At 39.4% G+C, this 14,726-nt stretch overlaps 1 protein-coding gene across 1 annotated transcript; it reads left to right on the top strand.

Moving 5' to 3' along the window:
• The first annotated feature begins 170 nt into the window (after positions 1 to 170).
• fhl1a (four and a half LIM domains 1a) lies at positions 171 to 14,303 on the top strand. The gene is made up of 6 exons (XM_070836487.1): positions 171 to 345; positions 10,014 to 10,195; positions 11,614 to 11,791; positions 12,759 to 12,928; positions 13,097 to 13,283; positions 14,129 to 14,303. The coding sequence occupies exons 2-6, from the start codon at positions 10,040 to 10,042 to the stop codon at positions 14,281 to 14,283; spliced, it is 846 nt and encodes a 281-aa protein (XP_070692588.1). The 5' UTR covers positions 171 to 345; positions 10,014 to 10,039; the 3' UTR covers positions 14,284 to 14,303.
• The last annotated feature ends 423 nt before the right edge of the window (positions 14,304 to 14,726 follow it).

The following is a 14,726-nucleotide window of genomic DNA, read 5'->3' as shown; positions in this document are numbered from 1 at the left end:
AATGCTGTGAGGATACTTGATATCATAAGTGGGGATCCCTGCTGCCTCCATCACCAATGTTAATTCAGAGAGCTCGCTGGTGCAGAAACGTTATGACTTTACATGATCCCATTTGCTTGTAGTCAAGGGCCAATGAGAACTTCACCAAGAGAGCTTGTAAATTCCTGGTTGAGGTCATTGTTTATGAGAGCTTAGAGAGGTTTGGCTCATGTCCTGTGGTTTTTTCTCTCTGCTCCCTCTGTCTTTTAAAGCTGCGTTGCCTCTGCAGAATTTACCTCTCGGCCAAACCCACCGGACACACTGCTGGTGTCGAGTGAAAGACGCTCATCTGTTCGCTTTGTAGAGGTGAGTCCAAAACCACAGCAGCGTTTAACCCATCAGCTGCTCAGTTCAATCCAGGTGATGTTAAACAGGAGAAGTTTAGCACTAGAGTGTTATTTGGTCCATTTACGTGCAGTTATGTCAAATGCGTAATTGCAGCTATTACCGTATCGGATGAAGGTTTCCTTCGTAATGAGGGTCCGTTACTTCCTCAGTTAGACTGAATGTCCTTAAAGGGAAATGCTGCAATGTGTGACTAATTTCTTTCAGTCTTTTAGTCCACCTGACCATTTTGGGCACGGTGCTTTTGCGCTGCGCAACAGGTGATGCGCTTCGTTTGGCACCGCAGCGGCACGAATATTAGACTGCTCCTCTGCGCGTATTTCATTAATCCCATTAATGTTTTTTTTTTTGTAGCAAGTTATCTTTTGAACTTAAGTTGTGTCAGTGGATGAGTCCTGTTCCCTAGTTCCCTAGTCCTGGTCCTACTTATTTCTACTTTATGTTACTTCTGCTCCTCTACATTTCAGCAGTAACTTTCTCTGTTATTTAAAGCTTTAAAAAGGTCGTTACTCTTCATATAAGACTTAACAAACACAACTGTGATTACTTGTATAGCTGTAATACTGTGTGTGTGTTTCTATAAGATTAAAAATAAAAATTAAAAGTGGTATTTCTACTTTTCACAATAACAAAAAAAAGAAAAAAAGTGAAACCAATCGTAGTCGTGTAAAATTGTTCAGCCTATAGACCTGAAGGAGGGAGGCAGACTATAATACTACACCGTTATGTAACCCAATGCAATAGTCCTGCAATAAAATGCCTTACAAGTTTTCATGTTCTTTTTTGTGGACTGTGTGTCAAGGCGGTGCTGATTCAACTCTGTTGTCATTTTATGAACTGTTGTGTTGAACTGTGTTATAATGTTAGCTGATAAACCCTCCTTTATATGTACTCTAATGGCTGAATGTACAATGTAATACACTCCAGTACAAAGAAGTAATAATACCTGAAGGACATTGTATTGGATTGCATCAGATCAGATGTATAGCTACGTATCTTTCAAATCATACGATGTGTAGTGATATTATTGTACTGCTGGCACCTATATAATGAAAAGCAGAGCCCAAAGGTATTAAGTGTAGTTTGAAACTGTTAAAACATACATCAGCTCACCGTTTCCTCCCTTCTGCTTTGGGCAGCTGCCAAACAAAATGCATGATGTCATTAAAGAGACGTGCAGATTATGGTCCTTTTCTCTGGCACACTCCTGGTGGCTCCAGTATGACTTCACCATCCCTCAAAACTCATAAAAACTTTGTACTTTACTGAGCAATAAATTAACCCGCTTTTAACTTGGAAATACTGTTCTTTCTCTGTGGCTTGATGTTTTTAATTTTTAATTTTTTTTCAAAAATGTAAAAATTCCTTTTAAGACTATCTTATGTATCTGAATTTTTGATGTAAAATCAGCACACAAGCAGTGTACCAATCCAGCAGCACAGTTAAAGATTATTCATTCATAAAGTCTGGTATGTGGTTTATAAATCATATCAATCTTCAATGAAGCTGCCTGTGAGGTCTCGTCTCCATCAGGCAAGCAGCAGGACATTTGCCTCACTAAGGCGACTGGGAGCTTTGGTGCCTGCAGTTTGTTCAAGCAGAGACATGCTTTTGTTGAGAGGACAGTTTCATCATTGCTTTTATTCTTACAAATAGAGCAGAGCGACAGCGAGAGAGAGCGGGTGTGCCTGAGTGCCTGAGCGTAGATGACCGGGTTGATGAAACACATGAAACAGCTCTCTCACCACCCCGGCGCACTAGTCCTAAATAGGCAATGCTGCTTGTTTTTGTCTGTGTGGGCTGAGCGAGCTGAGTGGAGGCAATATACTGATGTCAGACTGCTCGTCCTGCACTGCTGTCCTCTCTGGCTTCTCTACAGCGAGAGAAAAGCCTCAGCGGAAATTGCGCAGGATTACTTTGTGGGTAAAACAGTAATGAAAATGAGAAAGAACTGAGTAGAGAGCAAGAGGCACAATAAGAGAGAAAGAAACAGAGATGATTGGATGCCTCATGTGAGATTTTGTAAGAAGGATGCCAGTGTGTTCATGATCTCATGCAGTGGTGGAAGTTCTCAGATACTTTACTAAAGTAAAAGTATCAGTAATGCAGTGCAAAATGCAGTACTCTCTTACAAGCAATAGTCCTGCATTCAATATCTTATAAATTTGCAAAGGCATTGTCAGCAAAATGCACTTAACATATTAAAAGTAAAAGTTCTCACTGTGCAAAATGATGTTATTTAAAGTATTATTAAGCATTTTACTGTTGTAGTTAGTTGAGGTGGAGCTAAATGGAACTACTTTATATATACTTTATACGATGATCGTATGTGTTGTATTTAAGATTATTATGAGTACAGAGTAACTATTGGCTGTCAGATAACTAGTGACAAGTACAATATTTCTCTCTTAAGATGTAGTGGAGTATAAGTATAAAGTATTAAAATACTATTAAAATAGTACAGTTAATTTAATTTAAAAACAGAGCTTCAGTAAATGTGCTTCTTTACTTTCTATCACTGATTTTATGTTTGCTACCTCTATTTCACAGCCCATAGTGGGACTATAAACATAGTGATATAAAATAAAAGTTTGTGTGCTGAAAATGTAACTTTGCATCATTTTGACTCTCTGAGGGTTAAGCAGTTTGTAAGACAAACCTCACTTGTCATGGGAATTGACATGGACTGTCCACGAGGAATATAAGTTTTATCATGTGTACCCTCACTGAAATATTGAATCTACAGTCGAGCACACCATTGGGTTACGTCCCAGAATAACATTGCTAAAGAGAGGCTGACTTTTTCTGTGTTTAGAGGCTTGAGTCATGTGAGACCAATGAAAGTCAACATCCTCATTGGCCTACAGTGAAGGCTTTATCTGAAAGTGTGTGTGTGTGAATGTTCGCCACACTTCAAGCCATATCCATTGGACAGAAGTGTTACTGTGTTGACAGAGCTCCCCTCGTGGCCTTTTGTCCACACATGTTTGACCTCAGTGTGTCTGGGTCTTGCAGCCGCACCCTGATTTCTTCAGCCAATCACTGACCTTATGTCAGTGTTGTAACACAGCTTTGTGTGTGGACTCGTCCTGTTGTCTTGACAGTGTTTGTGTGTGTGTACATAGTGAGTCACTGTTCCCTTGACAGAGATAGTGTGGCTCTCTCTGTCACTGGTCTGTCTGCCCACTAACCAGATTTGGAGGGTTACTGAGACACATAGATGTCCAGGGTGAGAGGGCATGTTGAGAAATTAGCTCTCTGGCACACAGTCGAGGCGTTTGTTGCTGTTGGTAACAAAGAGGAGTTTAGGTCCATTCACACTGAGTGATTTCCTCTCATTTGTTCTGGAAGTACAGGTCAGACTTCCTGCCTCCCTGCAACGGCAAACCCGGCAAATCTACCACTTAGTGAGGTGAGAGGTGATAGGCTTGTAGCCAAGAAGCAACACCTACCAAAAAAATCCATGATATCCATTGCATCTCACGACAGCCTGAGTATCAAATTCACACACTGTATATTTTTCATTAGCGGGAAGGATCATTTCAAAGCCCTCATGCTCTGTTTTTCTCAAAATATAAAAACAACATTACCAGCTAATTCAATCACGACTCTCTTAGCTGGAAAAGATGTATTTATAGTTTTGTTTATTGTTCCGGATGATCAGGATTCTTTGTGCTCTCTTAAAAGCAGGGCTTTGGATATAGCAGGTGGGGAGTTTGGCCCTGCATTCCAGCTTTATTGTCTGTCAGGACAGCAGTGGAGTTAGCGACATAACCAGATGAGAGTGTTAATATGCAGCAGGCAGCGTGGAACCAGATGCACTTTATATCAGTGCCGTCAGAAAACCAAAACAGGAAGAAACTGGATAAACAAACATGTCCTACTGCTTAAAAAACTAATTTAGCAACTTGTATTTAAACAAATGCTACTTACAATGGACAAAAATATGGTATTTTTTCCACAGTGCTGATTGCATAATTTTTCTTGATTTGATTATTCTTTTGTTGGACTTTTGTTGGTGTATATATATCGATGTAATTAAGCAGTAGGACATGTTTGTTTATCCAGTAATGCAGGAGATCAGGAGATGATGGGTTTAGCTGTTTTAGACAACAAATTACTACAATGACAAATTTTCTAAATTTACATATGTGATAATTGTGATTTATTCACATTGCCAATTTTGCACAGTGATACGTGTCACTTCACATTTCACCTCAGAAAACACCTGATGTGTGATGAAGTGGTGGCAAAATATATTTTCATGTTATATACAAATCGAACACAGACCTTTTATATACACACAGTTCATGGCATAAACCAAGAAGATTAAAGTTCCTACAAATACACGAGGAAGTGACCATAAAACTGTATAGTTAGCTAATTTATTTTTCTCATAATAGTGTTGTCAACTATTTGGCTGTAAACCATACAGTGCACACAATGATTTTCAGCCAGCACATTTAATGACCTCCAAAAACCTCCCTTTGTCTGGATGATGCTTATTCTAAATGTGCTGTCATTGGTTCCAAATAGCACTTTGCTTACTCCAATAACAGAATTATTAACAGTGGCATAAGTTTCTAAATTGCCTAAAGCACTTTATTCACACTTTACTTATGCACTGTTTATTTATTTGTTGAATGCTGTTGCCCAGTTATATTAGCCCTCTGATATATTGATAAGATGAACATGCAATTTTTCCTGATTATCCTCTGCATCGTTTTTCTGTTCAACACGATCATCCTCATCATTAATCCATTTTGTCGGCTTTGAGATTGAAAAGAATTTTGTCACCTGTTCAGTCGTTTATTTTTCAAGTATTTTTCCCACTTCTGACTGTAAAAATCCACATTAATTCAGTGCTGCAAATGATGGTACCAGAGAAAAATGTGTGTTGAAGACTGAGATGTGAGGGAGGGAAGGATAGATGATGGGAGAAATATCTGGTCAGAGATTAAAACACCTGAAAGAACAAAGTAAATGTTAACGTGAGTGTATAGAAACAGAGGAGGAAGAACAGTAACACAGTCGTAGATAGTCTACCAGGGTGGTTTTTGTAGGCCTGGAGTCATGGCGCCTTCCTGCTCATTAATTAGTCTTTGTGGGTTTAGAGTAATTGCCTGACAGGTTATAAAAGGACAAGCGTAATGCTGTGCTCTATGGTAATGGACCAAATCAAATCTGTAATTACAACCAGCTGCCCTTTATACAACCAAGCACACAAACAGAGATATACACGTACACACAGGCTCTGCACAGATTTGTTTTGTGTCTGATAGATGAGGAAGTTTATTTAATGTAGTTAAGAGATGTGTCTTCCCGTGTGTGTCCTTTTAAGACTTAATTATTGTTTTTAAACAAAGATTAGTGAATTTATCGAGTCTAACTAACTAACTAACCCATTTTCTGTCTCAGTCACTCTCCTCTCACTCCCATTATGATCCTGCATTTCTGTATCTAAGCCTATCTGAATCTAAAACCAATCAAAGTGCCATCATGGAGCATCTGCAGTGGAGCCACATTTGCTCCACTGCAGAGTAGATGATGATGATAGTCATGAAAGCCTTTAGGCCTTGATCATCATTGTTAATAGAAGGGTTAGGGTTAGTATTAGAATTCAATATTAACTTGAATTTAAAGCTGCTATAATCATTTTTACAATGACAATAGTTCAAATGACAATGTGTAATATGAAATGTGTTGCTCAGGATGATGAACCCCGGAGGACTATCACCTGACTCAAAAGTTGAGGCTTGTGGCTCTGCAGAACTTTTTTAGCGTTTTTTAGCCCACAACTTTATTGGTCTCATAGGATATTTAACACAGTGGGCTGCTGTTTTCAGTGAAAAGTCAGTGAATATAGAGAAGCATTTTGCAGCTGAAGAGCCAGACATTTTACTCAGGAGTTGGTGAAGACCAAAAGCAGAGCTAAAATCAATGTTGATTGAAAATAGGCCAACATTGCTTTCATCACCAGAAACATGACTGCAAATGACATTTCTCTGTATCTGCTCGATGTGTAAATCGGCTGTTGTTTACTGACAAGTTCAACATTATAAGTGAATATATATATATATATATACTTATATATATATATATATATATAAACATATGGCTTAAACCGACTGATTATAAACTTAACATCAGCCATGGCTGTCTAAATAGAGTGCTGATGAATGAGGACATTTTCACTGCTAGAGATTCATTTTTGGTGAGAGGATTCATGATGTCTTTTTGCTTTTCTGTCAGGAATGCACTGGGCGTTTCCTGAGGCTTTAAAGGCAATATTATATATAACAGAAAGAAGTTTTCCTCCCATTTTAAAGTATTCTACTCTGGCTCTCTTTATAGTTTTAGTTTATAGTTTTAGGCATACCATATTATCTTATGGAAAATGTGATAAACAGAATATATGCACACACACATGCAGTAAAAAAGAGATACTTATATAACATCCCAGCATACTTTGTCTCTCCTCAATAATATCAACTTGCTCCTCCTGTGAGTCATCCCTTTGAGTGATGATGTCAAGTGATCCAACATGTCATCTGTACATGTTCTGAACTCTCTAACAAAACGTTTTATGTCGGGGCAGTGGGAGTATCTATTATCCCTCATGGCCATCATTCAAAACAGTGTTTTCTTTTTTATACCATCTGATGTTACAGCAGTGGAATTCAATCTCTATCACCTAATCTATCCCCTCTGCATCATACTCTCCCTCATCCACTCTATTCTCTAATGCATACCCTAAAAAGGACAGAGGGGCCGAAGGTTAGATTTGGATGTGGGGCTGGGGGTGTGTGTGGCTCACAGAGGGGTATATACAGCGCCTGATAACGTAAAGGGACGTATGGTCTCAGGGTTTGACCCTCTGTGGATGCTACTGTCTCTTCCTGTCCCTGTTTTGCCTTTATCCTCTCCTTCTTCTTTTCCTCCTGACTGGAACCAAACATGGCTTTTTACAGACACTCAGGTAAAATTTTAACAAGCTGATTACCAGTAATCATGTGCAAAATGTAAAACCTGTGTGCTGTTTGCATGTCTCCATTCAAAGCTAAGGAGGGATTTTTTTTATATAATGTTGCTGACCTGTGAAAACCACAAATCTCCAAAATGTTGACTTTTATGGGCTTTAAAAAAACAGCCCTGTTTCTGGGAGTGCAATTGCATTTTCAGATAATCCAATGAATTTTAAATGGTTTATTTAGCTTGACAAGTGAGTGGGATTTTCTCTGTCTATAAAGAAACACTTAGCCCTTCATCTATTTAAAAAAAAGATTGAAGATACATGTTTTTCTATAGACGGCAACGGTATGTAACAATAGCGCAACAATAGGTCCATCTAGCATTTTGGAGATTTTGTTGGTGTTTTGTTTAAATCACACAACCTTTCCCAGCAAAATAAATGGCTACAATGGTCAAATGTCCCAATCAAAAATCTAAAACTCTTCACTGGTTGGGGGAGATTTAATTAATTCTGTTACACTGTGCTATGTTGATGCATTGATACAGATTTAGACATTTAGATAAAAATTAAACCGCATTATGTTATTCTTCAGATGACGTTCATAAGAATGAACATATTTATTCAAGGGAGTATTTAATGGTCTTTTTTTGCTCATGGTCAGTATGAATAAGTTTGACTGGGATGGATGATTTAGCCTTTTTCTGTGGTCGCATTAATGAGAAATGGACTGAGCGTTCGTAGTCATATGATAGTATCATTTAGTGGTAGAAATCTTTGTGGTCTAACATCGGAGACATTGTCTATTCTTTTAATTTTTTGATGTGTGTTGGGGAAAAGCAAAAAACAGCCCCATACTTTATTTTTCTTTTATTTTATTGTAACACTGCTTTTCTTTTCTCTCCAAAGCATCATGATAGCAAGATGTGATTATATCAAAATGACCTGATTATCCAAGCAAGTTTCGACATTGTTGCTGTAGTTGATACACAGTCTGGGTCACTCAGTCTTTGATCAGGTCTATCTCACACCGCTCTGACTCACCTCTCAAATTGGTCTCACATTGACCTTTCTCACTCCCCAATGGGACCACAGTGGTATATTCCACTCCCTCCGCAGCTGAGTGTCAGTACATACCATGCCTGTTTGACAGGGGACAGCTGTCACAATCTTTGTAACAAAAGATTAAAGCAATGGATGCATCTCAACTGGAGCCACAATAGCTGCATAGTCCCAGTCATCAGTCTGCATCTCTCTCCATTAGTCTCTGGGAGGTCAGTGCACCTAAAATAGAGAGTGCGTGTCTAAAACAGATCTCTGGGCTGGATGGGCTCAGTAGTGAGGCCCCAGCATTGTGTTCGTGACTTTACAAGATTGAAAGAGTTGGCCTGGGTGGGCTTTTTCCTGTTTTAGCTCCATGAAATGCTACAAGTAGGAGAGTTTAGGCGCAGTGGGGCGTGTCAGAGCTCAGCCCTCAGTCCAGTCTTTATCCCCGCAGCACAGCTGCAGATAGTATCCTCTCCCATCTATCCATCCACACATACCACGCTCTGGGAGGCTCATCTCGTTCACACGGCTGTTTACTACATCCCACTTAAATAACTGCAGTCTCCTTTCACAAATATTTTCCTTGTTCCTATGGTTACCCGGCCAAAATGCCATTCTACCTATTGTTTCCTCCATCAGTCCTGTTGTACTGACTGGATTAAAATGATATATGTCACACAGAATACATCACTAAAGTGCACACACCGTTCAGCTACTTTGCCTGATACTCTGTGTGGGACCGAGTCTTTAAAGTGATGTAGATAAAATGTAATCTGTCCACACACTATGAGCACAGTTGTTCCAGGAAACTACTCAGTGTGCTCCCAGGGGACGCTGCCTGTGAGAGGAACACAGGAATGTTGATGAATGAAGACGCAAGGCAACTTAGTTTACAGTATTTGCACTGACAGCCAATAAAATGACCTGGCCAAAGTGCAGACAAAAGAGAGAGTGTGGGCTGGACTCAGGGGGGGGTGGTCCTCGAGGTGGGGGGTGGGAGGGAACGAGCCAGACGGTCTAAAAATATGACCAAAGCTTTCCAGGGGGAGCTTGATAACAGGTTTGCAGGCCAAAACACAAGCAGACAACAAGCAGACATCTGTGGACTGCTTCTTTACCTCACTCACACTTCTCTCATCAGTTTGGTATGCTGCTGTTAGAGCTGCACCTCACTGTGTCTTACTAGTATTAAAGGGCAAACACGTAGAATATATGTTGTGTAGTTTCTGCGTAGATCTGTCCTGCATTTCAAGATGCAGAAGTCAGATTTACAATAAATGCTGTGGACATCACAAAACTCTAGTTTTGTGATGTTTATGCTTATATTGAACGTCTGATTTTCTTTTTTTTCTTTTTTCACAGAGCTATAAAGCACCTTATAAAATAGTATAGGAGCTGGATTAACAAGCATTTTAGCAGAGTTGAAAAAGAAGTCTGAGGAAGAGCCTTGTGCTTAAAATGTCACAGCAATAAAAATCCTTTTAACAGGAGCTGTGAGGTCTGTGGGTTTTGGAAAAGGCAACAGTGTCCCCGTCTGGTGGAAACATCCAGTCATGGATGAAGGAAAATGCTCTGTTAGTCTTCTGTGTGACAGTCACTGGTGTCTCCACAGGTCCCAGGAGCTATCTCACCTCCACCATGACTGATCGCTTCGACTGCTACTACTGCCGTGACAACCTGCATGGGAAAAAATATGTGAAGAAGGACGACAAGCACGTGTGCACCAAGTGCTTCGACAAGCTGTGCGCCAACACCTGCGCAGAGTGCAAACGTCCCATCGGTGCTGACTCCAAGGTGAAAACACAGTGTTATCATAAAAGTCACTGTTCTGGTTAGATACATGACATTTTGTTTACCACTTGAAATGTGATAAACAGAAATGTTTTAAAAAATACATCATATTCAATATGTACATATATGAAGTCATTCCTTAGAATTTTTTTTTCATGCTTTATATTATTATTATATATATTACTGGTAGTATTATATTGAATAATTTACTTAGTACTCAAACTATATTTGTCATTCCACAGTCATATACATACATATTAAACTCTCATATTATTTTGTATAATGATACAAATAATTTCATATGTCTATATAGTTTCTATCTTTTTAGTTTTATCCCTTGTTATTCCATGTGAAAATACCCATGGATGCAGAGGTTCTAGAGATGGTAGATACAGCAAGTAAACTGACACAGATGTGAAAAAGTTCTATCTCCAAATCAATAACTTTTCAGAAGATAAGAAAAACAACCTTATGTTGAGCTGTTTGACAATGCATTTTTCAGACAATTGGTTTTAAACTGTCTATTTACTTTACAAAAGGGAGAGGCAACATCATTTCAGAAAACCACTAACCTAAAAAAACAATTTACCTGACCTTTTGTCAGAAATATATGATATAAGTAGCTTTGCATCTGTTGTTTCTATGGATTTCTAAAGATTCCAAGGACAATGTCAGAGTAAATACTTTGATGTCACATTAAATGCACAAGCATCTACTTGTGTGACACAGAGAGAATAACAGAGGGAAGGGGATCTTTCACAAGACAACATATTTTATAGGTTAACAAAACACTGAAAACTCTAGAGACTCTGATTTTTTTTTTTTAAAGTGGGGTTATAGTCTGCTCACAGGCCCTTTTCCCCTGAGGACACTTTGACACTTGACATAGCAGAAATAAAAAGCAGAGCTGCAACTAACTACTCTGTTCTATTCAAGTGTCCCAATGTCGCCAATTTTATTACGCCTGTGTTTTCCCGACTGTAACATGTCAAAAAGTCTGCTGAGAAAAAAGGCCAAATCTACCAAGAAGTTTCAGATGTCTACTGTGGATGTTATTGGCTTAAAACAAACACAGATAACAAGACGGTGATAGAAAGAACTGGAGGATGCACTTATGTCTGCTTCCACAGTTCTCTCACCACTCAGTCCAAAGAAGTTAAATGTGTGAGAGAAATGTGTCATTACTACTAGTGAGGCTTAAATCCATTATGTCACATTTCCACCAACTAAGTCCCCCAACTCCTTCATGGCTCACCACTTCCCAGCTCTCTTCGTCTCAAGTTTACTTCCTGCATCATTGGCTTTCTCTGTATTCTGGCCCCGAGCTTCAGTCCACATGATGAGTAAACAAACTCCACATTAATGAGGTCTGCATTGGTGAGGCCGCCTCTGCTCACGCTGCGCCTCCTGTCTGTGTCCAGGAGCTGCACCATAAGAACCGCCACTGGCACGAGGACTGTTTCCGCTGTGTCAAGTGCTACAAGCCACTGGCCAGTGAGCAGTTCTGCGCTCGGGATGATGGCAAGATAATGTGCGGCAAGTGTAGCTCCCGTGAGGATGGCAACCGCTGCCAGGGCTGCTACAAGGTGGTCATGCCAGGTGGGCTTGCTGTTATACTTTTTCTTTTTTAAGGCCCTCAATAACCTATTTTCTCCATTGGTTTCGTACTATGCCCTTCTACACGAGCACACAATTCAATGGGAAAAATTGACAGGACATCACATACTTCCATGGTCCAATCAGGTTTAGTTGCATTTGAATCCAAATCTAGTGATAGTTACGTTCTTTTTTGCTTTTTTTTTTACTGTCAATTAAAGCTGATCAAACCCAACCACACAGTCCTGATGGAGCACATTAGTTGAGTTTTGAAGCAGGATTTTCTTAATAAATAATACCTAAAGGTGTTCTATCTAAATGTTGACTTTGTTTCTAATTTAGTCACAAACATCTCATGTCACAGAAAAATAAATGGAAAGGAAAGGCAGATGGGTTTTTACTGACATCAGAGCGTTTTTACTTCTGATTCCATCTGCTGTTTTTGCAATGCTGCACCTGACCTCTGCTTTGACCTCTCTTGGATATTGTTTTGCTCTATGTAAAGCATTGTGTAATTGAATCAAGTGCGACATAAATAGAAATTATTATTACCAGCTACCGTGGAGGCCTTAGAATAGCCAGCTTCCTCATTTGTGTTAACCCTTCAACAAGCAGTGGCTCTGTGGAGTCATTCTATACTCACTACTGCACACTTTGTTTAATCCCAAGTTTCTAAAAATAACAAATATGTTTTGAGGAAACATGTAAAAATTGTTCTCAAGACATACACAATATTTCTGTTAGATGGAAAGGTGCATGGAGTCGTGGATTTTAATATTTTACTGAGTATAAGCGTCATACAGCTTCAATGAAGAAGTGGAACAGGCTGATACAAAATATGTTAATGTCGGACAGCGTGGAATAAAATGATTCTAAAAACACTAAGTGAGAGCTCTACCATATGTAAAGGGGCTCATTTCCATCAACTTTCAGTCCAAACAGATAGTTTTATTTGTTGTTTGTGTTTTAGGATCTCAGAACGTGGAGTACAAGAACAAGGTGTGGCACGAGGAATGCTTCACCTGCTTTGAATGCAAGCAGCCGATTGGCACACAGAGCTTCCTGACCAAGGGCGATGACATCTACTGCGCTCCCTGCCATGACAAGAAGTTTGCCAAGAAATGCTTCCAATGCAAGCAGGTACAAATACTGATTGTATCGCTTTTGTTTTTTAAGTTTTGTGGTTTTCTACTGTTGACTCGTCTGGAGGACACACAGTATATTGTATAGTGTCGGTGGTTCACTGTATATTCCAAGCTTGTGGTGTCTGAGATGGTGATGGTCAGAGTGTTCCTCTGTCCCTCTAAGCCCATCTCCTCCGGAGGGATCAGCTACCAGGATCAGCCCTGGCACTCTGAGTGTTTCGTGTGCCACACCTGCCGTAAACCTCTGGCAGGAACCCGCTTCACTTCCCAGGACAACAAAGCTTACTGTGTGGACTGCTACAAGAGTGATGTGGCCAAGAAGTGCCATGGGTGCAAGAACCCAATCACAGGTCAGGAAACAGATGATCTTGTTAGTATGATTTCTATTGTAAACACATAGCAGGATTATACCATAAATACCTGTATACTTTTTACACACTGTATTTGCACTATCTTTTAAATTATTCTTCTGTACATTGCACTCTTTTTTTATATTTATAATTGTTTTTTCTATCTTATATTCTTGTGTCTATGTGGAGGGAAACGAACAAAGTAAGAATTTCATTGCTCAGTGTCACCATCGTGTTCTTACTGTGCACATGACAAATAAACATCTTGAATCTTGAATCTTGGATTATCTTAAATGTGTATGGAAAGTTTGGCAGCATTAATTGTTTTTAATTTCCTTCTCTTCTTCTGGATACACAGACAGACAACTCAATAGACCATGATGCAATGTGGCCATAAGACATAATTTGGAGAATTTGGAGTTTAAACTACTACAGATGAAATATAATGAGTGTCAGTGTCAGTGTCCTACAGCATATGCAATAGATCTTTTCATAACGCTTTGCGTTAAAGGTCTGTAATTTTGAATTATTTCCTAAAAATATACCATACTTTTTTTTTTACTGCCAACATATTAAACATTCTGAATTATCCCAATAACGTGCAGTGGTAGTTCACGCCATCGCAAGAGTGGCCACACTGGAATTCAAACTTTCTAGTTTAAGTATGCCAGCCTTAAAAAAGGAGTTTTCATTTCAGATTCAATTTTGTCATAATTTAAGGCCAATCTGCTGAACATTGGGACAAATGAAAGGGAAAAATACCTTAGATATTACCTTTGTTGTCTAAAAGTCACTACCTGTGTTGCGCTGCTGCATATTAGATGTCCCTCTCTCTTTGTCCACAGGGTTCGGCCATGGCACCAATGTGGTGAACTATGAGGGCTACTCCTGGCACGAGTATTGCTTCAACTGCAAGAAGTGCTCTCTCTCACTGGCCAACAAGCGCTTTGTCATCAATGGAGATCACATCTACTGCCCTGACTGTGCTAAGAAGCTGTGAACGGCTCAATCAGCTGCGCAGAGGATCACTCTTTAAAGTGGAATTACACCAAAACTGACTGTGAGTTTGAGGCCTAAGAGTATCAGAAATATGATTCTGCTTTTGGATTTAGCATTAAAACGTCAAAACAGTCAATTTTGGTGAAACTTCTCTTTGTCAGACTGACAGACTAAAGGTCACATCAATTACATATGCACTTGCTTGAATCATTAATCTACATATGCATTATTGCAGCTTGTCTCAGTGTTGGATACTAACATGGCAAGAGAATTCCTATTGTGGGATTGTGATATGCACTATTGGTCTATTCTAATCCAGGATTCTGTGCAGCCGTTTGAGACAAAAGCCTTTTCAGTGCCTTACTGGAATCTAGCAGAAATGATAATATGCTTTTTACATGCATACAGCTGCTCATACGTACCAGCTTTGATTAATAATCTGTT

Source organism: Pempheris klunzingeri, chromosome 9, assembly GCF_042242105.1.
Source record: "Pempheris klunzingeri isolate RE-2024b chromosome 9, fPemKlu1.hap1, whole genome shotgun sequence".
Taxonomy (NCBI): domain Eukaryota; kingdom Metazoa; phylum Chordata; class Actinopteri; order Acropomatiformes; family Pempheridae; genus Pempheris; species Pempheris klunzingeri.
The sequence above is the reverse complement of the archived record's forward strand: the minus strand, read 5'-3'. Positions and strand labels throughout refer to the sequence as shown.

Bases quoted from the DNA above. Each gene is read 5' to 3' on its own strand.
- fhl1a (XM_070836487.1), top strand. From the start codon at position 10,040: ATGACTGATCGCTTCGACTGCTACTACTGCCGTGACAACCTGCATGGG. The intron at 11,792-12,758 runs GTGGGCTTGCTG...TTTGTGTTTTAG, and splicing joins CTACAAGGTGGTCATGCCAG to GATCTCAGAACGTGGAGTAC. The intron at 12,929-13,096 runs GTACAAATACTG...TGTCCCTCTAAG, and splicing joins AATGCTTCCAATGCAAGCAG to CCCATCTCCTCCGGAGGGAT.